The sequence below is a fragment of the Ictalurus furcatus genome, chromosome 9 (assembly GCF_023375685.1).
Source record: "Ictalurus furcatus strain D&B chromosome 9, Billie_1.0, whole genome shotgun sequence".
Taxonomy (NCBI): Eukaryota; Metazoa; Chordata; class Actinopteri; order Siluriformes; family Ictaluridae; genus Ictalurus; species Ictalurus furcatus.
In genome coordinates, this window is record NC_071263.1 from 22270133 (window position 1) to 22294211 (window position 24079).

At 37.9% G+C, this 24079-nt stretch overlaps 4 gene segments (V, D, J or C); all 4 read right to left on the reverse strand.

Annotated features, from left to right (window-relative positions):
• Nucleotides 1-2804: 2804 nt before the first annotated feature.
• On the reverse strand, nt 2805-4275 carry LOC128612910 (T-cell receptor alpha chain V region RL-5-like). The segment is given in 2 exon segments: nt 2805-3953; nt 4099-4275. Coding segments are annotated over 2 exon segments (480 nt in total).
• Nucleotides 4276-16882: 12607 nt separating this feature from the next.
• LOC128612918 (immunoglobulin kappa variable 3D-11-like) lies at nt 16883-17856 on the reverse strand. The segment is given in 2 exon segments: nt 16883-17263; nt 17350-17856. Coding segments are annotated over 2 exon segments (384 nt in total).
• A 1855-nt stretch (nt 17857-19711) lies between these two features.
• LOC128612911 (Ig heavy chain V region 108A-like) lies at nt 19712-20639 on the reverse strand. The segment is given in 2 exon segments: nt 19712-20398; nt 20485-20639. Coding segments are annotated over 2 exon segments (429 nt in total).
• A 2558-nt stretch (nt 20640-23197) lies between these two features.
• On the reverse strand, nt 23198-24046 carry LOC128612919 (Ig heavy chain V region 108A-like). The segment is given in 2 exon segments: nt 23198-23578; nt 23665-24046. Coding segments are annotated over 2 exon segments (384 nt in total).
• Nucleotides 24047-24079: the final 33 nt, after the last annotated feature.

The following is a 24079-nucleotide window of genomic DNA, read 5'->3' on the forward strand; positions in this document are numbered from 1 at the left end:
GATTAACAGTATTTGTTCACTGTGGAAACGTGCAGCACACAGATAAACTGCATCACTGTCCTCTTCAACATCCACTGTCAGGGACCACTTCTTTGTCTCTGATCCCCAAACCTTGAAACCTTTTCCAAAACCTGTCTCATAGCTGGGACTACGACCTATATATGTGGCTATAAGTACTGGCTCTTTGCCTTCGATTTGTCTGTACCAGTAAGTGTACTGATAGTCTGTGTCATTCTGGTAACAGTGCATGTCCACTGAGGTGCTTTTAAAACTGGATATATATTTAGGCCACTGAGTGATTAATACACCCTTACTGGAACCTAAAAGAGACACAGAAAGATTATGGGATTAACCAGATATCTTAAATGTAATTTAATATCTTGTTAGTAATTTAGAGTTGCATACCTTTCAGTAAAATGAAGAACAGTGTGTATATGAGAGTTCCAGTCATGTTGATCTTGAATTGGTTCAGAAGAGACTTGCTGATGTGTCTCTGACTCAATTCACCTGAACCATGTGATGTGTAGTACTGAGCTGCAGTGCTGCTGCATGAATTTCCTGTATGCTTGGGTTTTAAGTCAGGCAGGTGATGAAACAGAAGCACTGTGCATTCTGGCAGCGCAGTAATACACAGCAGAATCGGACAAGTTGAGATTAGAGATGGTGAGATCTCCAGTTACAGTGTCAATCCTGTTATGGTCAAACCGCGTTGTATATCCAGCCTCATAGTTTGGTGTTGCTGTGTCATAGTTATAACTGATCAAAGCCATAGTTGTGCTCTCTCTCCTTTGCTGATACCATAACATGACATATAAATTGTTGTCATCATGTTTACAGGAGATTTTTACATTATCTGTGAGATTTGCTATGAGGTCTGATGGCTGCTCAAACCGCACACAGTCTGACAGACCTGTAGGTAAATAAAAATACAAAAACATATCAACATTATTAAGAGCTAAGTAAAATACTACATAACACATTTTGAAACTCTTGGTACCATACTGGATAAGAGCTCGAGGAGAATGAAGAGACCATAAAGCAAATCAAACATCCTTTTTCTGTTCAGAATGCGACAGAGTGACAGAAGCTGTAGGAAGCAGAAGCAGAAGGACAAACTAGTTTTCTCTCAAAAACTTCATGATCTGACCAAAACCTCTTGAATTCTATCACCCCCTGTTGGCACACAATGCAAATAAACATCTTCAGTTGCTCTGGCAACGTTATTCAGGCGTAATTCTAATACTCTCTCACCTTCTCTGTCTCAAAAATAGTGTGCATTCTAGTTTAGATAGTCAATTAAACTTAATAGCATATTGATCTTATTTTTATACCTAAAGTGAAATTCTTAGTAACAACATAGACAAATACTTTAACCAAGCTTGCATTGATAGCGGCGAATAGTAAAGCAAATCTCAATTCTAAAGATAAAAGCTGGAGTTTTAATTAAGATGTATTAGCCAGGTATTTATTTTAAAGCACATTATTAATTTAATAGCAGGGAATTGCACCAAAGTAAGCTGAGATTAGCAGAAAACCACCAAACTAAGCTAAGCAATTATACAGCAAAAACCTTACAAACAAACTAGATGAACTAATTAAGAAAATAACCTGAAACAATTGCATACATTTGACAGAGGGGGCGTGGTCAAGTGCTGGTTATTATGGGAGGAGGAGTGGTTAAGGACAAACAGGCAACAAGTGAGTGTTTACACCTGTGTGTGCTTAATGAGAAGATTATTTATATGCTCTTGTTTTGTGGTGAGATTTTTTAAACCAGACGATGTTGAGCAGTGTGATTCTGTGTTTGGGTATTTATCAGTGACTTCAGTTGAGAATTTTTATTTTTTACTTTAGTATTAACCAGGTGGAAAAAAGTCTGAGCTTGACATGTATAACAACATCATTCAGCACCACCCTCTCTTAAGCCTGCCTCCTTAGTCCTTATTCCTTACTCACTCAACAGGATGTCACAATAAAATATCAGGAGAACCGAGAAGCAATTAATAGTTTATTCACAGGAATTAGCAGAACAAAGAGCTAACATGTGGGCAGTGGTGGCTTGGCGGTTAAGGCTCTGGGTTACTGATTGGAAGGTCAGGAGTTGAAGCCCCAGCACTACAAAGCTGCCACTGTTGGGCCCCTGAGCAAGGCCCTTAACCCTATCTGCTCTAGGGGCACTGTATCATGGCTGACCCTGCGCTCTGACCCTAGTTTCTTGACATGCTGGGGTATGTGAAGAAAAGACTTTCACTGTGCATATGTATATGTGACCAATAAAGACTCATTATTAACATAATGTTAACAGCAGATATATCAAAAGTAAAGACTGGGCAAATGGTTCCATGGGTGACGTTTACACATAAATCAAAAATGAAATGTATTTATTTATTATTTAAAATATATTTTTCAACATTAAATATGTGAAAATAAGCATTTATCTATTATTAAATGTGCTAACCCATTTCTGGCAACAATATCTCATTTTTATAAGGTTTCTTGGAATTTTGCTATTAAATAAGTAACAGAGTTGAGTTAAGATAGATTAAGCAAATACACAATGTGTGGTTAATTAGCATCCCTGCTAATGGATTGAGGATGCACGTATGACTCATGGAAAAGGATGTTTCAGACATGAGATATTAAATGAATTCACACATGAACTAAAATACTTTAATGATTATATTCCAAGGTAAAGTGTAGTTATAGTGGAATGGGACAGGCAAAAATTCTTTTGTCAAAAAGTGCTTAGGATTCGATAGGTTTATTAATGTTTCAACTTGTATTACTGAAACATGCACATAGGTTGTTGTGAAAGAAAATTAAAATTTGTTTAAAATGTGTTTTGCCTTTCTTTTACATACATATTTGCAAACATAACACAAATGCTACCACAATTGTGGAATCACTAAGCCACCAGCCTAGACTAGGAAGGCAAGAGATACTATCATATCATTATCTCTAGCTTATTATGAAAACATTATTATAATAAGCAAGATACAAACATACAGCTAGAACATAGGAATGTGCCAGAAATGCAAGAAGCAAGTCTGCGCAATGAGAAGCTGTTTTCACGCGATGCAGCTGTGATATAAATTATGAAATTATGTGATATGTCTTTATGCATTGCAATATGATACATTTGTCACATGAAGCATCTCTAGTTCACACACATTATATCAGAAAATCCATCCATCCATTTCTATACCGCTTATCCTTCTTTAGGGTCACGGGGAAACCTGGAGCCTATCCCAGGGAGCATCGGGCACAAGGCGGGGTACACCCTGGGCAGGGTGCCAATCCATCACAGGGCACACTCACATACACATTCACACACCCATTCATACACTACGGACAGTTTGGACATGCCAATCAGCCTACCATGCATGTCTTTGGACTGGGGGAGGAAACCGGAGTACCCAGAGGAAACCCCCGCAGCACGGGGATAACATGCAAACTCCCATTATATCAGAAAATGTCAAATTAAATGTAATATTAAACATAGTGTAATACATTCATGGAACACTATGTGTAGAGTAAGATCAGTTGTTGCTTTTTCGTTCTGTAGCAGAAGCAGCTGGAGATGTGCAGATAGCATACATAACTATAATACAGGGAGTTTTTGAAGTACATAGCAGATAACCGTGACACTGTGCTTTCTCTAACAGCACAGAAATACACTGCACTATCATGTGAATTAAGGTTGGAGATCTGCAGGATCCCTTCACTTTTTGCATCTCCGTAAATATGAAAGCGCTTCTCATAGTCCGTCTCCTTATTGAAGGTTGTTGTGTAGAGATATCCAGTAAGCTTCAGTGATGTGTCTTGTCTTGTTTGTTGGTACCAGAAAAGGTAAAAAAAGTCCTTGTAAGTATGAGTGCAACTGAGGTTCACATTATTTCCTGGATTCTCAATCACATCAGTAGTCTGAATGATTTTGCTGCTTAATGAACGATCTGAAGAGAAGAACAAAATGAATAACATATGTTAAAAAGAATATACAGTACATATATTGTGAATGTGATCTGAACCATCCTATAAGATTTTTTAAAAGTCTTTATGTGCATTACTGCATACTCTGGAAAATTTGTAAATAATTACCTGTGAACCAGAGCAGCACAAAATGAACAATCAGTACATAATGCGCCATCCTGTGTCATAAACTAATATTTGTTTGCGAAAATAAGGTGTAGAATCTAGAGTTATTAAAATTAAGTTGGGGGAAAAAAATGATAGAGTATATGTTAAAAGAAAGCCTAATTAAATTTCTGTTGCAACAGGAGTAACAGGAGTCGGTACAATGACCCACCCAAATCACCACCCCCCTCTCATGTTCATTAAATGCCTTCTCTTTTGAGGTGGAGTATGAGGTGGAGTTTTTGCACTGTGGTTACAGCAGAGGGGAAGCACTGTGTAAATATTCTGCACAGAAATAAACTGCTCGGTCTTGTAGAGAGAGGGTCGGAATACTCAGTGATCCTGTAGACCTTCCATCTCCACTCAAGCTAAACCTCGACTCCTCAGGGTTTGGAGATTCCAGGAAAAGATTCCCAAGATATTTCATCTCACTCCCAGAGCTGCTCATCTTGTACCAAAGTATACGGTTATAGCCTGATACATTATGAGAGCAGTGGAGCACAGCGGTATCCTCTAGAGTCTTCAGTAGATCTGGTGGAGTCTGGAAAACACCTTTACTCAGAACTGATGCTATTGAGAGAGAGAGAGTAAAAAAGTTTGTAAAAAACTGTAGTGCAAAGTAAAGTTATATGTTCTTTGAAGTGAACATATGTTTCCTTGTTAAATAAAACCACAGTATCTCACCTGTTAGTAACATCAGTAAGAATGGTTGAAGTATCACCAATCTAATTATAAGCATAGTTACATGCATCATTCTGAAAAGGTGATCCAGTGCTCAATGTGTTCTTCCACTCTATAAGTAGTGTGCATAAGGCTGACAATCAACACCGTTTATGCAGTTTCACTTCGCTTTACTGCCCTCTATTGGAATGACTAGAAAGTTGCTTAAATGTTGGCTAAGGGAACTAGTCAAGACAAATCAAGTCCAGCGGGCTATATTGTTAGGAACAAAATATAGTTCCTCAGAACCCTGCTGCTACACTTAATATGAAAGAGTGACTAACAAGAGATGTAGTAACACAGACCAAAGTCAGTAAATAAAATAAATACAAGCCATAGTCTATACAATAACAATTAAACGATATAATATATAACAGTAGACTAAGCAAGCCATACAGTCAGCACTAAACACAATACAAACTCAGTAGTATTAATGGCATATTAACTCTATTAAGTCCTAAGCACACTAGATAATGTAAAGTGATGTTTGAGTGAGAATGATTTAACTGAAATTTATGTGAATTTTAACAAATGAAGATCATGGGGCTGTTATAACTGAAATGATCTTTAAATCTTCAACATGCTACCAGTTTTAGCAGTGTTCTCTACTGTACACTTCCTATGTTGCGTCCTTTTACAGACTGTACTAATCACAGAACAGATCTTATTTGCAGGTGTTTGGTGTGAAGCTTTTTGTTAAACAGAGAGGGAAGGTGTGTGGCTGTGCTTACTGGCAGCACAGAAATATACTGCACTGTCCTCAGTAGTTATACTGGATATGAGCAGAAATGCATCCCCTGTGGACTGTCCTGAAATGTTGAATCGTGCTTTAAACTTCTCCTCAGGAGTGGATCTTCCATACACGAGCATTCCAATGAGATCAAATGAGCCACCGACTGCCTTTTGTTGATACCAGTACATGTATGGATAGTTGGTATCACCATGCCGGCAGTTGAGCTTCGCTTCATTCTGCTCAGTTGTCATTAGTAGATGTTTTGGTGATTGCTGGATGTTGAGAGAAGATATCGCTGTTGCTATAAAGAAAAGTGATGTGTATATTCATTATAAGAAGTTAAAACCTAGCTATTATACTGAGTAATTTTGGTAATCATGCTTACCTTTAAGACTGATAAGAATTATACATGAGATAATAATTTTAGCCATCTTGTCAAGTGTTCTCTAGTCTTTCCAGGCTGGAGTCATATTTTTAACTTGTATGTTATCTTAAATGAGAAAATATCAGTGACTCCGCCTGGCTTTTGAATGTATATCCTCTGGCTCTTAGTACAGCTGCAAATGTATCATGATGTGATGCACTAATGTGTCACGTGACTCAGGGGATTTCAGTGCATGGTTTAGTGTGTATATAGCACTGTGGCACTCACAGCACAGAAATACAGAGCGCTGTAGTCTGCTGTCACAGACTGTGCCGTGAGATAGCCTTCCTTCTCTGCGTCTCCTGAAATGTTGAACCCCTTCTTGTCTATTTGGGGATTCTTGAAGTTGAGAAACCCGATAAGCTCAAGATTTTGCTGGTTAACCTGCTGATACCAGTATATTTTGTCATAATTTTTGTCATGGTGGCTGCATGTGATCTTTATTGATTCACCAGGTTGCAGAAATAGGACAGCAGGGAACTGTGAAACAGATAAACACATGCAGCTTCCTAGAGGGATATTAGGGAGAAAAAACTATTAGAAACAGTCATTAATAATAATAAAAAAGATTTCAAAGAAGTATGGTATAGTACATTTCACTCACCTATAAACCAATGTAATAGAAAATATGTTGCTGAATTTCTAAGCATCATGATGCGTAGTGGCATATTGACACTACTAAGTTGATCTGAGTACTGTGCTGTAGAGGAATCTGGATGAAGTCATGTGCTGCTTTATGTTATATGTATCACTGCTGCCTCCTTATGGACCTCTTCTTCTGATACCCCAATATTTGGATGTCACTGAGCACATAATGAAACTTAATCCTTCTTTTTTATTGCATGTAAATATAGACTATTCATCAGCTAACTTGCATGTACAGTATATTTATTGTATTCATTGATTAGTACCTATCAAAAGTAGTCCAAGGAAGAACAACTGGTGAAGCAGTGACAGGGTCATGGGTGCCCAAGCTCATGAAGAGCAAAGGCTAGCCTGTCTGGTCCAATCCTATGGAAGAGCTACTGTAGCATAAATTGCTGAAAAAGTTGATGCCGGTTATGATAGAAAGGTGTCAACACAGTGCATCGCAGCTTGCTGCATATGGGGCTGTGTAGCCACAAACCAGTCAGTGCCCATGCTGACTCCTGTCCACCATCAAAAATTCCTACAATGGGCACATGAGCATCAGAACTGGACCATTGAGCTATGGAAGAAGGTGGCCTGATCTGATGAATCACATGCTCTTTTACATCATGTGGATTGCCAGCTGCATATGCTTTGCTTACCTGGGGAAGAGATGGCACCATGATGCAATGTGGAAAGAAGGTAAGCCGGTGGAGGCAGTGTGAGGCTCTGTTCAATGTTCTGCTGGGAAACCTTGGGTCCAAGCGTTCATATGAATGTTACATTGACACGAACCACCTACCCAAACATTGTTGCAGAACAAGTACACCCCTTCATGGTAACTGTATTCCCTATTGGCAATGGAGTCTTTCAGCAGGATAATGCACCCTGCCACAATGCAAAAATTGGGACATGACAAAGAGTTCCCATGTTGATTTGGCCTCCAAATTCCTCAGATCTCAATCCGATGGAGCATCTGTGGGATGTGCTGCACAAACAAATTTGATCCATGGAGGCATCACCTTGCAACTTACAGAACTTAAAGGATCTGCTGCTAATGTCTTTCCTGCCAGATACCACAGCACACCATCAGAAGTCCTGTGGAGCCCATACCTCAGCGGGCCAAAGCTTTTTTTGGTGGCACATGGGGATCTACACAATATTAAGCAGGTGGTTTTAATGTTATGGCTGATTGGTGTATATCTTAGAATGAAATTAGCACAATATCTCACCTGGTAATAACATCAGTAAGATTGTTTAAAGGATCAGGAATCTAATTATATGCATAACTGCATGCAAAATTTTGAAAAGGTGATCCAGTGCTCAATGTGATCTTCCACTCTGTAAATAGTGTGCATAAGACTGCCAATCAACACTGTTTATACAGTTCCATTTCTCTCTACTGCCCTCTATTGGAATGACTAGAATGTTACTTAAATGTTAGCTAAGGGAACTAGTCAAGACAAATCATGTCCAGTAGGCTATATTGTTAGGAACAAAATATAGTTCCCAGAATCCTGCAGCTACACTTAATATGACTAACAAGAGGCATAGTAACACAGTGACAGACAATCCAAAGTGAATAAATACAATAAAAACAGGCCATAGGCTATACATTAACTGTTAATATGCATATTAATATACTGTATAATATACAGTATATAACAGTAGAGTAAGCAAACTATACAGTAAGCACTAATCGCAATAAAAACTCAGTAGTATTAATGGCATTTTAACTCTATTAATAGTCCTAAGCACACTAGATAATGTAAAGTGATTGAGAGATTTCACTGAATTTCATGTAAATTTTCACAATTGAAGAACATGTGGGTTTATCAGCTGAAATGATCGTCACATCTTCAACATGCTACCAGTTTTATCAGTGACCTCTACTGTACACTTCCTATATTGCATCCTATTACAAGCTCTGCTAATCACAGAACAGATCTTATTTGCAGGTGTTTGGTGTGAAGCTTTTTGTTAAACAGAGAGGGAAGGTGTGTGGCTGTGCTTACTAGCAGCACAGAAATATACTGCACTGTCCTCAGGAGTTATACTGGATATGAGCAGAAATGCATCCCCTGTGGAGTGTCCTGAAATGTTAAATCGTGCTTTAAACTTTTCTTCAGGAGTGGATCTTTCAAACAAGAGCATTCCAATGAGATCAAATGCGCCACCAACTGCCTTTTGTTGATACCAGTACATGTACCGATAGCTGGTATCACCATGCCGGCAGCTGAGCTTCGCTTCATTCTGCTCAGTTGTCATTAGTAGATGTTTTGGTGATTGCTGGATGTTGAGAGAAGATATCGCTGTTGCTATAAAGAAAAGTGATGTGTATATTCATTAGCAGAATTTGAAACCTAACTATTATATTGAGTAATTTTGGTGTAATCATGCTTACCTTTAAGACTGATAAGAATTAAACATGAGACAATAATTTTAGCCATCTTGTCAAGTGTTCTCCAGGCTTCCACTCTGTAAATTTTGTGACATTTAAATGTAATAAGACTGACAATCAACACTGTTTATACAGTTTCAGTTCTCTTTACTGCCCTCTATTGGAATAACTAGAATGTTGCTTAAGTTTAGCTAATGTAATTAGTCAAGTAGTAAATTCAATTCACGTCCAGTAGGCTTTATTGTTAGGAATAAAATAGACGAGTTCATGTCAAATGAAAACCTTAAAATGCAACATGAAATACAATTTTTTTCTAGATGAATACTTGACACTCATTAGGTGATGAAATACTTGTGTTGAATGAGATGGAGACTGTACCAAAAAATCTACACATTTGTGACACCTATTTGCAACAAACAATGCAAAATAAAATAAAAGTTTTCATTATTAATGTTTTCTTTCTTGTTTTCTCGTGATCTCAACATACCAAAAGTTGTTTTCTCATGATCTCAACTTAATTTTTCTGTGTAAAAATTCGTCCCGAAGTCACTGGGTTTTTTGAGTTTTTTGGTTAAATGCCTGAAATAAGGTCTGAGGTTAACACAATCTCAAGATATGTTCACGTTTTATACTATGACATAAAATACATCAGTAATACCCCACTTGTGATTTTGTTAAGCTTTTACGTGTCTTGAAAAAGACGTTTACTAACAAGTGGCTAAATGGGACTGCAGAGGTTTTCAGGGACATTAAACCTCATCACACCGAACAGGAAAACTCATCTACTACAGAATCATAAACTTTTGTTGGTCTCATATTTTCTGCAATAATCCAAAAGCCAATGGAAAACTCCTATTGGCTTTTTGTCAACGGAACCAGGGTGATGCTAACTTCTGGTGTGGCCTACAAAAATACGTCATCCCTGCAGGATTGACGACTTCCACATTAGTGTCCGACACTTGAGAAGGGGACCCCCTCTCTCTTAATGCGGAGATAAAGTCCATCTCTACAGTGGGCAGTTATTAAATTTATGACGGTGAAGATTCCAACGTGCATGAAACACCAGTCCCATTCACAAGGCGTGATATTTTCAAAGCTTTAATCAAAATCAGGGAAAGATCAGGTGATGTGTAAACCACTAAAAAAAAAAAAAAAAAAATCCGAAAACCAGGTAGAAAAGAAGATAAGAAAAAAACAGAGACACAATAAATGGCTTGGAAATGTGTAATTGTAAACAGGTATGCATGAGTAAAAGTTCGGTGACTGTGAACGTGACAGAGGGCATGTCTCAATAAGCTCCCTTGTTCAGTAGTTAGGGCAGTGAGCAGGGATTCAGCCATTTTAAGGGCTGTTTCAATTGCAAAAACCTTCCAGTGCACTGGAGCATTGATGCCTCCTCATTTCCTTGCCCTGCCACCCTCCAACTCTGACCTGGAACTCGATTGACATCAACCATCTTGAAGGACATATTAATTCGCTAATTGCACCACGGGGAAGCTTCCAGTGGAGCTAGGAGTCCTAAGCACACTAGGTAATGTAAAATAATTGAGAAAGATTTCATTGAATTTCACATGAATTTTCACAATTGAAGAACATATGGGTTTATCAGCTGAAATGATCGTCACATCTTCAACATGCTACCAATTTTATCAGTGACCTCTACTGTACACTTCCTATATTACCTACTATTACAGACTGTACTAATCACAGAACAGATCTTATTTGCAGGTGTTTGGTGTGAAGCTTTTTGTTAAACAGAGAGGGAAAGTGTGTGGCTGTGCTTACTAGCAGCACAGAAATATACAGCACTGTCCTCAGTAGTTATACTGGATATGAGCAGAACTGCATCCCCTTTAGAGTGTCCTGAAATGTTGAATCGTGCTTTAAACTTCTCCTCAGGAGTGGATCTTTCATACTGGAGCATTCCAATGAGCTCAACTAAGCCACCAACTGCCTTTTGTTGATACCAGTACATGTAGAGATAGTTGGTATCACCATGCCGGCAGTTGAGCTTCGCTTCATTCTGCTCAGGTGTCAATAGTAGATGTTTTGGTGATTGCTGGATGTTGAGGGAAAAGATAACTGCGGCGACATAGAAAAGTGATGTGTATATTCAGTAGAAGAAGTTAGAAAAAAGCTATTATATTATAGTAATTTTGGTAATCATTCTTACCTTTATGACTCATGAGAATTATACTTAAGATAATAATTTTAGCCATCTTGTCAAGTGTTCTCTAGTCTTTCAAGGCTGTACTCATATTTTTAACTTATTGTAGGTTATCTTAAATGATCAAATATCAGTGACTCCGCCTGCCTTTTGATTGTATATCCTCTGGCTCTCAGTACAGCTGCAAAATCATCATGATGTGTCACAGGAGGGGATTGTTGCTTTATGTTATACGTATCACTGCTGCCTCCTTATGGACCTCTTCTCCTCATACCCCACTGTTTGGATGTCACTGTGCACATAATGAAATGTAATCCTTCACTTTTATTGCATGTAAATATAGCCTTTTCATTGGTTTATTTACATGTACATGCAAGTCTGAAACTGATTTCTATTTTTATATAATTTATATTTTTATATTGCATTTTATTTGTACACATTTCATAAAGAACCTTTATTTTTGTGTTGTCTCCTCATAGAGAGAATATTGTGTAATTACTGGGAGGAGAGTTGGAGTATGGAGAAGAGTGTGGGGATGTAGTGGAGTTGCTACTTTCCCTAGTTTTTCACTCTGGACTCAATACAAAGTTAAATATCCTTGATATTTCAAATCGGTTGTCATTATTGAAATTGCAGAGTTATAAGAGAACTCCTGAACCCTCAATCACCTCTTGTGGTAGACTTCAGCATAGAACTGCTTCGGTTCAGAATTCATTCCTGAGACTGCACAGCACGTGCAAATAAAAAAATACGGAGATAAAAGGAGAACGTACTGCACAGGAGACTTTTTCATGTCCACCAACCTGCCCACTACAGCTGTTAAAGTGCGAGACCAACTGACAGACACATCAGTTCCTTTAACAGTAGGAGACTTTGCTGGAATGAACTGGTATGGTGCTGCAATAAGTGCCTGGCATTGACATTGGTCATTTCAAATATGGCAGAGGAAAGTGTGACAATCCCACGTGTGCAATTTTTGAGCTGTTTTACCCCAAGATTTCACTGGAGAAAGCAGGGAAATCTTTTCTCAATGGGCTTGCCATTTTCAAGTATTCCGTGAGACCTTGGGTATGCCAAAGTACTTCCATCAAGATTGTCAGGTGCTGCATTCAGTTACTGGGATAGTCTGTCAAATGACATAAAAGCTGTGCTTCCCCATCTCCTGATAGTCATTTCACCTATTGTCTGATGTCACGTTCCCTAGAGAGAGCCAGAGACGACCATTATATTGCATCTCCCTGCTATCAACATATCATCACTCCAGCCTTCAGTGGTGATACGCTTCATACGATGACTTTGTGTCTTCTCAACCCATCTACAAACACCATTTGAAGGATAATGTCAGCCCAGGTGAGGACCAAGCCTGGCAGAGAGGTGGGCAGTACTACAGAAATTACTCTCCTTGTCCAATGTGAGCCCATTCATGGCATTTATACTTCATCAAGCATCAGTGCTTGGGAAATGGATGGTAGTTTGGGGCGAGAACCTGTCTTCAGCTAAACTGTCAGTGGCCCATAACAACACCACAGTCCCTTCAGTGGACACCACAGCCTGGACACCGCACATAAACGGACTCATCAAGGACCAAGAAATGAGTGTTTTCCTGGACATTGGTGCTGGTTTGTCATTCATCAGTGAGACATTATGTCAACACATCCCTGCACTAAAACATTGTCCCTTGCTGAAAAGTTTTCAGGTGGCACCCACACTTACAGGCCAAAGAGTTTGACATTTTGGGTTCATTAAGTGTCACATTGTGCCTTCTTTCACACATATTCAGTAGGTATGTTCAAGTTCAAGTGGTTTTATTGTCATTTCAACCATATACAGTTGGTACAGTACACAGTGAAATGAAACAACGTTCCTCTAGGACCCCGGTGCTACATAAAACAACACACTAACTACATGAGACACAGAACTAAATAAGGTCTACAAACATTCTACATAAAGTGCACGTGCAGACGTGTACTAAAAACACAGGACAGTACAGTAACTTCTAAGTATGTTGTAAGGGACTCTAGACAGGTTGCCCTTCTTGGGTGGGACTTTTTCAAAAACCATAGTGCATTAATTGACACAGTCTCTGGTGTTTCCATGTTTAAGAATGATAGAATTTCTCTTTGAATATTGCCTCACTGAAGTTCATGTGCTTAATCCTAATCATCAAGACATTGAGCTGTCCAAGCAGACCCAATTAGGTCAGTTCTACTCTGATTTCTATATCCCTGTAGAAAGCTCTGCAGCTCAGGTTAGTCTTTCTAGCCCACCATGCAAAATACCTGACATTCACATGGGTACAGAGACACTTACGCTTGATGAGGTAGAAATAATTTAATTACCTCCTACAGGAGAACTGTGAAGTTTTCAGCACTAGCTCTACTGATGTAGGTAGAACAGACTTGATCAAACATAGCATACATGCATCCTTTACATCCCCGGTGCATCAGAGAGCATAAAATACCTTACCTGTCTTAAGAGATGAAATCCACAAACAAGTACAGAAACTTTTTGATGCTGACTTAATTGAGCCTAGCCAAAGCCTATGGGCCTCACCAGTTCTACTGGTTCATAAGAAGGATGGTTCCTACAGATTTTGCATTTGTTATAGGTGTTTAAACTCTATTACTGTCAAAGGTGCAGATCCTCTTTCATGTGTTGATATCAGTTTGGATGCCCTTTCTGGAGCTACCGTGTTTAGCATACTAGACTTCCTATATTGCGTCCTATTACAAATTGTGCTAATCACAGAACAGATCTTATTTGCAGGTGTTTGGTGTGAAGCTTTTTGTTAAACAGAGAGGGAAGATGTGTGGCTGTGCTTACTAGCAGCACAGAAATATACTGCACTGTCCTCAGTAGTTATACTGGATATGAGCAGAAATGCATCCCCTGTGGACTGTCCTGAAATGTTGAATCGTGCTTTAAACTTCTCCTCAGGAGTGGATCTTCCATACACGAGCATTCCAATAAGATCAAATGAGCCACCAACTGCCTTTTGTTGATACCAGTACATGTTGAGATAGTTGGTATCACCATGCCGGCAGTTGAGCTTCGCTTCATTCTGCTCAGGTGTCAATAGTAGATGTTTTGGTGATTGCTGGATGTTGAGGGAAAAGATAACTGCGGCGACATAGAAAAGTGATGTGTATATTCAGTAGAAGAAGTTAGAAAAAAGCTATTATATTATAGTAATTTTGGTAGTCATGCTTACCTTTATGACTCATGAGAATTATACTTAAGATAATAATTTTAGCCATCTTGTCCAGTGTTCTCTAGTCCTTCCAGGCTGTACTCATATTTTTAACTTATTGTATGTTATCTTAAATGATCAAATATCAGTGACTCCGCCTGCCTTTTGATTGTATATCCTCTGGCTCTCAGTACAGCTGCAAAATCATCTGATGTGTCACATGACACAGGAGGGGATTGTTGCTTTATGTTATACGTATCACTGCTGCCTCCTTATGGACCTCTTGTCCTGATACCCCACTCTTTGGATGTCACTGTGCACATAATGAGATTTAATCCTTCAGTTTTTGTTGCATGTAAATATAGCCTTTTCATTGGTTTATTTACATGTACATGCAAGTCTGAAACTGATTTCTATTTTTATATAATTTATATTTTTATATTGCATTTTATTTTTGCATATTTCATGAAGAACTTTTATTTTTGTGTTGTCTCTCATAGAGAGAATATTATGTAATTACTGGGATAAGAGTTGGAGTATGGGGAAGAGTGTGGGGATGTAGTGGAGTTGCTACTTTCCCTAGTTTTTCACTCTGGACCCAATACAAAGTTAAATATTCTTGATATTTCAAATCTGTTGTCATTATTGAAATTGCAGAGTTCTAAGAGAACTCCTGAACCCTCAGTCACCTCTTGTGGTAGACTTTAGCAGAGAACTGCTTTGGTTCAGAGTTCATTCCTGAGACTGCACAGCACGTCTAGATGAAAAAATCAGGAGAAAAAAGGAGAATGCACTGCACATGAGACTTTTTTATGTCCACCAACCTGCCCAATACAGCTGTTCATTGTGACTTCTTTCACACATATTCATTATGTATGTTTAAGTTCAAGTTCAAGTGGTTTTATTGTCGTTTCAACCATATACAGTTGGTACAGTACACAGTGAGACGAATCAACGTTCCTCTAGGACCCCGGTGCTACATAAAACAACACACTAACTACATGAGACACAGAACTAAATAAGATCTACAAACATTCTACATAAAGTGCACATGCAGACGTGTACTAAAAACACAGGACAGTACAGTAACTTGTAAGTATGTTGTAAGGGACTCTAGACAGGATGCCCTTCTTGGGTGGGAATTTTTCAAAAACCATAGTGCATTAATTGACACAGTCTCTGGTGTTTCCATGTTTAAGAATGATCGAATTTCTCTTTGAATATTGCCTCACTGAAGTTCATGTGCTTAATCCTACTCACCAAGACATTGAGCTGTCCAAGCAGACCCAATTAGGTCAAAGGTGCAGATCCTCTTTCATGTGTTGATATCAGTTTGGATGCCCTTTCAGGAGCTACCGTGTTTAGCATATTAGACTTGTCAAGTGGTTATTGGCAAATCCAAATCCAAATGGATCACACAATTCCTGAAGATTTTTCAGATGTACTTCCATGTTGCAAAGCTCTCGTTCTACTACAAGCAACTACAGGCAAATGTTTTAAATGTTGCCAACCTAATTAATTCAATAATTGGCTTATGACTTTTCATGAAGACACCATCTTGACAGAGGCTGGGAATACTCAGTGATACTTTAGACCTACTATCCCTGTTCAGGTTCAACCTTGGATCCTCAGGGTTTGGAGTTTCCAGAACAACATTTCCAAGATATTTCATCTCACCCCCAGAGCTGTTCATCTTGTACCAAAGTATATGGTTTTAGCCTGATATGTTATGAGAGCAGTGGGGCACAGCACCATCCTCAGATTTTGCAGTAGATCAGAAGGAGAATGGAAAACATCTTTACTCATAACTGATGCTATTGAGAGACAGTAAAAAAGAAAGTGCAAATATACTGCATATTATATTTTGACATGAATATATCCCTGCTTTCATGGGAAATATATCTCAAAATGAAATGAGCACAATATCTCACCTGTTAATAACATCAGTAAGATTGTTTTAAGGGTCAACAATCTAGTTATGAATATAATTGCATGCCTCATCTTGAAAGGCCGATTCAGTGCTCAGTGTGATCTTCCACTCTGTAAACACTGTGCATAAGTCTGCCAATCAGTCCTGTTGTTACAGTCCCATTTCTCTCTACTGCCCTCTATTGGAATGATTAGAATGTTCCTTAAATGTTAGCTAAGTGAACTTGTCAAGTCAAATCAAGTCAAATATAGTTCCCACTGAATCATGCTGTTACACTTAATATGAAAGAGTGACTAACAAGAGGTGTAGTAACACGGTGACAGACAGTCCAAAGTTAATACATACAATAAAAAACAGGGCATAGACTAAAAATAACCTATTAATTATACAATATATATAATAATAATTAGCACACTATACAGTAGACAATAAACAGTATATAAACAGTAGTATTATTGGCCTATTATCTCTATTAATAGTTCCAAGCACACAGTTTTAGCAGTGTTCTCTACTGTACACTTCTTATATTGCGTCCAATTACAAACTGTGCTAATCACAGAACAGATCTTATTTGCAGGTGTTTGGTGTGAAGCTTTTTGTTAAACAGAGAGGGAAGATGTGTGGCTGTGCTTACTAGCAGCACAGAAATATACTGCACTGTCCTCAGTAGTTATACTGGATATGAGCAGAAATGCATCCCCTGTGGCGTGTCCTGAAATGTTAAATCGTGCTTTAAACTTCTCCTCAGGAGTGGGTATTCCATACTGAAGCATTCCAATGAGCTCAATGGAGTCACTGACTGTCTTTTGTTGATACCAGTACATGTATTGATAGCTGGCATCACCATGACGGCATTTAAGCTTTGCTTCAATCTGCTCAGGTGTCATTAGTAGACGTTGTGGTGTTTGCTGGATGTTGAGGGAAGAGATCACTGCGGCTACATAGAAACATGATGTTTATATTTGTTAGAAGAAGTTAGAACAAAGTTATTATATTGAGTAATTTTGGTGTAATCATGCTTACCTTTAAAACTGATCAAAATTATACTTGAGACAATAATTTTAGCCATCTTGTCAAGTGTTCTCCAGGCTTCCACTCTGTAAATAGTGTGCGTAAGACTGAAAGTCAACACTGTATATACAGTTTTATTTCTCTTTACTGCCCTCTATTGGAACAACTCGAATGTTGCTTAAGTGTTAGCTAATGTAATTAGTTAATTACTAAAGTCAGTTCTCGTCCAGTAAGCTTTATTATTAGGAATAAAATAGACGAGTGCGAGTCAAATGAAAACCTTAAAATGCAACATGAATTACAATTGAATCAGATTTTTTTTCTAGATGAATACTTGACATTCATAAAGTGATAGAACACTTGTGTTGAATAACATGTATATTATGTATAAAAATTATTTACCTTCCTGACACCTATTTGCAATAAACTATGCAAAATAAAGTAAAAGTTTTCATTTGGCACACCCTTGTAAATCCCCAAGAATCATGCTGCTACACATTCCATAGTGACAGTGCAATCAATAAATAAGTACAGTAAATACAGGCCATAGACTATACAATAACCTATAAAACTCTATGGAGAACAATACAGTAAAAAAAAACTATACTGTCAACAATACATACTATAAAACTCTATTTTACAGTAGCATTGACAACAGAAGCATAATATTCCCCAGAAGCAGTAATCTTATGAGTGAGGATTACTTGATTGATTTTCATATGAATGAAGTTTGAAATGTGAATACTCATAAGTAGTACTTACTCTCATAAGTAAAGATCATGCGGGATCGTGTGGGGAGATGGTCTTCACATCTTCAACATGCTACCAGTTTTATCAGTGACCTCTACTGTACACTTCCTACATTGCGTCCTATTACAGACTGTACTAATCACAGAACAGATCTTATTTGCAGGTGTTTGGTATGAAGCTTTTTGTTAAACAGAGAGGGAAAGTGTGTGGCTGTGCTTACTAGCAGCACAGAAATATACTGCACTGTCCTCAAGAGTTATACTGGATATGAGCAGAAATGCATCCCCTGTGGACTGTCCTGAAATGTTAAATCGTGCTTTAAACTTTTCTTCAGGAGTGGATCTTCCATACTGAAGCATTCCAATGAGCTCAACTAAGCCACCAACTGCCTTTTGTTGATACCAGTACATGTAGATATAGCTGGTATCACCATGCCGGCAGTTGAGCTTCGCTTCATTCTGCTCAGGCGTCAATAGTAGATGTTTTGGTGATTGCTGGATGTTGAGGGAAAAAATAACTGCGGCGACATAGAAAAGTGATGTGTATATTCAGTAGAAGAAGTTAGAAAAAAGCTATTATATTATAGTAATTTTGGTAATCATTCTTACCTTTATGACTCATGAGAATTATACTTAAGATAATAATTTTAGCCATCTTGTCCAGTGTTCTCTAGTCTTTCCAGGCTGTACTCATATTTTTAACTTATTGTATGTTATCTTAAATGATCAAATATCAGTGACTCCGCCTGCCTTTTGATTGTATATCCTCTGGCTCTCAGTACAGCTGCAAAATCATCATGATGTGTCACATGACACAGAAGGGGATTGTTGCTTTATGTTATACGTATCACTGCTGCCTCCTTATGGACCTCTTCTCCTGATACCCCACTCCTTGGATGTCACTGTGCACATAATGAGATTTAATCCTTCAGTTTTTGTTGCATGTAAATATAGCCTTTTCATTGGTTTATTTACATGTACATGCAAGTCTGAAACTGATTTCTATTTTTATATAATTTATATTTTTATATTGCATTTTATTTTTGCATATTTCATGAAGAACTTTTATTTTTGTGTTGTCTCTCATAGAGAGAATATTATGTAATTACTGGGATAAGAGTTGGAGTATGGGGAAGAGTGTGGGGATGTAGTGGAGTTGCTACTTTCCCTAGTTTTTCACTCTGGACCCAATACAAAGTTAAATATCCTTGATATTTCAAATCTGTTGTCATTATTGAAGTTGCAGAGTTCTAATAGAACTCCTGAACCCTCAGTCACCTCTTGTGGTAGACTTTAGCAGAGAACTGCTTTGGTTCAGAATTCATTCTTGAGACTGCAGAGCACGTCTAGAAGAAAAAATCGGGAGAAAAAAGGAGAATGCACTGCACATGAGACTTTTTTATGTCCACCAGCTCAGGTTAGTCTGCAGCTCAGGTTAGTCTTTCTCGCCCATCATGCAAAATACCTGATATTCACATGGGTACAGAGACACTTACGCTTGATAAGGTAGAAATAATTTAATGACCTCCTACAGGAGAACTGTGAAGTTTTCAGCACTAGCTCTACTGATGTAGGTAGAACAGACTTGATCAACCATAGCATACACGCATCCTTTACATCCCCGGTGCATCAGAGAGCATAAAATACCTTACCTGCCTTAAGAGATGAAATCCACAAACAAGTACAGAAACTTTTTGATGCTGACTTAATTGAGCCTAGCCAAAGCCTATGGGCCTCACCAGTTCTACTGGTTCATAAGAAGGATGGTTCCTACAGATTTTGCATTGGTTACAGGTGTTTAAACTCTATTGCTGTCAAAGGTGCAGATCCTCTTTCATGTGTTGATATCAGTTTGGATGCCCTTTCTGGAGCTACCGTGTTTAGCATACTAGACTTCCTATATTGCGTCCTATTACAAGCTGTGCTAATCACAGAACAGATCTTATTTGCAGGTGTTTGGTGTGAAGCTTTTTGTTAAACAGAGAGGGAAGATGTGTGGCTGTGCTTACTAGCAGCACAGAAATATACTGCACTGTCCTCAGTAGTTATACTGGATATGAGCAGAAATGCATCCCCTGTGGCGTGTCCTGAAATGTTAAATCGTGCTTTAAACTTCTCTTCAGGAATGGATCTTCCATTCTGAAGCATTCCAATGAGCTCAATGGAGTCACTGACTGTCTTTTGTTGATACCAGTACATGTATTGATAGCTGGCATCACCATGACGGCATTTAAGCTTCGCTTCAATCTGCTCAGGTGTCATTAGTAGACGTTGTGGTGTTTGCTGGATGTTGAGGGAAGAGATCACTGCGGCTACATAGAAACATGATGTTTATATTTGTTAGAAGAAGTTAGAACAAAGTTATTATATTGAGTAATTTTGGTGTAATCATGCTTACCTTTAAAACTGATCAAAATTATACTTGAGACAATAATTTTAGCCATCTTGTCAAGTGTTCTCCAGGCTTCCACTCTGTAAGTAGTGTGCATAAGACTGAAAGTCAACACTGTATATACAGTTTTATTTCTCTTTACTGCCCTCTATTGGAACAACTCGAATGTTGCTTAAGTGTTAGCTAACGTAATTAGTTAATTACTAAAGTCAATTCTCGTCCAGTAGGCTTTATTATTAGGAATAAAATAGACGAGTGCGAGTCAAATGAAAACCTTAAAATGCAACATGAATTACAATTGAATCAGATTTTTTTTCTAGATGAATACTTGACATTCATAAGGTGATAGAACACTTGTGTTGAATAACATGTATATTATGTATAAAAATTATTTACTTTTCTGCCACCTATTTGCAATAAACTATGCATAATAAAATAAAAGTTTTCATTTGGCACACCCTTGTAAATCCCCAAGAATCATGCTGCTACACATTCCAAAGTGACAGTGCAATGAATAAATAAGTAAAATAAATACAGTCCATAGACTATACAATAACCTATAAAACTATATGATAAACAACACAGTAAAACAAACTATACTGTCAACACTACATACTATAAAACTCTATTTTACAGTAGCATTGACAACAGAAGCATAATATTCCCCAGAAGCAGTAATCATTATTTGTACACATTTCATAAAGAACCTTTATTTTCGTGTTGTCTCCTCATAGAGAGAATATTATGTAATTACTGGGAGGAGAGTTGGAGTATGGAGAAGAGTATGGGGATGTAGTGGAGTTGCTACTTTCCCTAGTTTTCACTCTGGACCCAATACAAAGTTAAATATCCTTGATATTTCAAATCTGTTGTCATTATTGAAATTGCAGAGTTCTAATAGAACTCCTGAACCCTCAGTCACCTCTTGTGGTGGACTTCAGCATAGAACTGCTTTGGTTCAGAATTCATTCTTGAGACTGCACAGCACGTCTAGATGAAAAAATCGGGAGAAAAAAGGAGAATGCACTGCACATGAGACTTTTTCATGTCCACCAACCTGCCCAATACAGCTGTTCATTGTGACTTCTTTCACACATATTCATTATGTATGTTTAAGTTCAAGTTCAAGTGGTTTTATTGTCATTTCAACCATATACAGTTGGTACAGTACACAGTGAGACGAATCAACGTTCCTCTAGGACCCCGGTGCTACATAAAACAACACACTAACTACATGAGACACAGAACTAAATAAGATCTACAAACATTCTACATAAAGTGCACGTGCAGACGTGTACTAAAAACACAGGACAGTACAGTAACTTGTAAGTATGTTGTAAGGGACTCTAGACAGGATGCCCTTCTTGGGTGGGACTTTTTCAAAAACCATAGTGCATTAATTGACACAGTCTCTGGTGTTTCCATGTTTAAGAATGATCGAATTTCTCTTTGAATATTGCCTCACTGAAGTTCATCTGCTTAATCCTACTCACCAAGACATTGAGCTGTCCAAGCAGACCCAATTAGGTCAAAGGTGCAGATCCTCTTTCATGTGTTGATATCAGTTTGTATGCCCTTTCAGGAGCTACCGTGTTTAGCATATTAGACTTGTCAAGTGGTTATTGGCAAATCCAAATCCAAATGGATCACACAATTCCTGAAGATTTTTCAGATGTACTTCCATGTTGCAAAGCTCTCGTTCTACTACAAGCAACTACAGGCAAATGTTTTAAATGTTGCCAACCTAATTAATTCAATAATTGGCTTATGACTTTTCATGAAGACACCATCTTGACAGAGGCTGGGAATACTCAGTGATACTTTAGATCTACTATCCCTGTTCAGGTTCAACCTTGGATCCTCAGGGTTTGGAGTTTCCAGAACAACATTTCCAAGATATTTCATCTCACCCCCAGAGCTGTTCATCTTGTACCAAAGTATATGGTTTTAGCCTGATACGTTATGAGAGCAGTGGGGCACAGCACCATCCTCAGATTTGTCAGTAGATCAGAAGGAGTATGGAAAACATCTTTACTCATAACTGATGCTATTGAGAGACAGTAAAAAAGAAAGTGCAAATATACTGCATATGATATTTTGACGTGAATATATCCCTGCTTTCATGGGAAATATATCTCAAAATGAAATGAGCACAATATCTCACCTGTTAATAACATCAGTAAGATTGTTTTAAGGGTCAACAATCTAGTTATGAATATAATTGCATGCCTCATTTTGAAAGGCCGATTCAGTGCTCAGTGTGATCTTCCACTCTGTAAACACTGTGCATAAGTCTGCCAATCAATGCTGTTGTTACAGTCCCATTTCACTCTACTGCCCTCTATTGGAATGATTAGAATGTTTCTTAAATGTTAGCTAAGTGAACTTGTCAAGTCAAATCAAGTCAAATATAGTTCCCACTGAATCATGCTGTTACACTTAATATGAAAGAGTGACTAACAAGAGGTGTAGTAACACGGTGACAGACAGTCCAAAGTTAATACATACAATAAAAAACAGGGCATAGACTAAAAATAACCTATTAATTATACAATATATATAATAATAGTTAGCACACTATACAGTAGACAATAAACAGTATATAAACAGTAGTATTATTGGCCTATTATCTCTATTAATAGTTCCAAGCACACAGTTTTAGCAGTGTTCTCTACTGTACACTTCTTATATTGCGTCCAATTACAAACTGTGCTAATCACAGAACAGATCTTATTTGCAGGTGTTTGGTGTGAAGCTTTTTGTTAAACAGAGAGGGAAGATGTGTGGCTGTGCTTACTAGCAGCACAGAAATATACTGCACTGTCCTCAGTAGTTATACTGGATATGAGCAGAAATGCATCCCCTGTGGCGTGTCCTGAAATGTTAAATCGTGCTTTAAACTTCTCCTCAGGAGTGGATCTTCCATTCTGAAGCATTCCAATGAGCTCAATGGAGTCACTGACTGTCTTTTGTTGATACCAGTACATGTAATAATAGTCGGTATCACCATGACGGCATTTGAGCTTCGCTTCAATCTGCTCAGGTGTCATTAGTAGACGTTGTGGTGTTTGCTGGATGTTGAGGGAAGAGATCACTGCGGCTACATAGAAACATGATGTTTATATTTGTTAGAAGAAGTTAGAACAAAGTTATTATATTGAGTAATTTTGGTGTAATCATGCTTACCTTTAAAACTGATCAAAATTATACTTGAGACAATAATTTTAGCCATCTTGTCAAGTGTTCTCCACGCTTCCACTCTGTAAATAGTGTGTGTAAGACTGAAAGTCAACACTGTATATACAGTTTTATTTCTCTTTACTGCCCTCTATTGGAACAACTCAAATGTTGCTTAAGTGTTAGCTAATGTAATTAGTTAATTACTAAAGTCAATTCTCGTCCAGTAGGCTTTATTATTAGGAATAAAATAGACGAGTGCGAGTCAAATGAAAACCTTAAAATGCAACATGAATTACAATTGAATCAGATTTTTTTTCTAGATGAATACTTGACATTCATAAGGTGATAGAACACTTGTGTTGAATGAAGTGTATATTATGTATAAAAATTATTTATTTTCCTGACACCTATTTGCTATAAA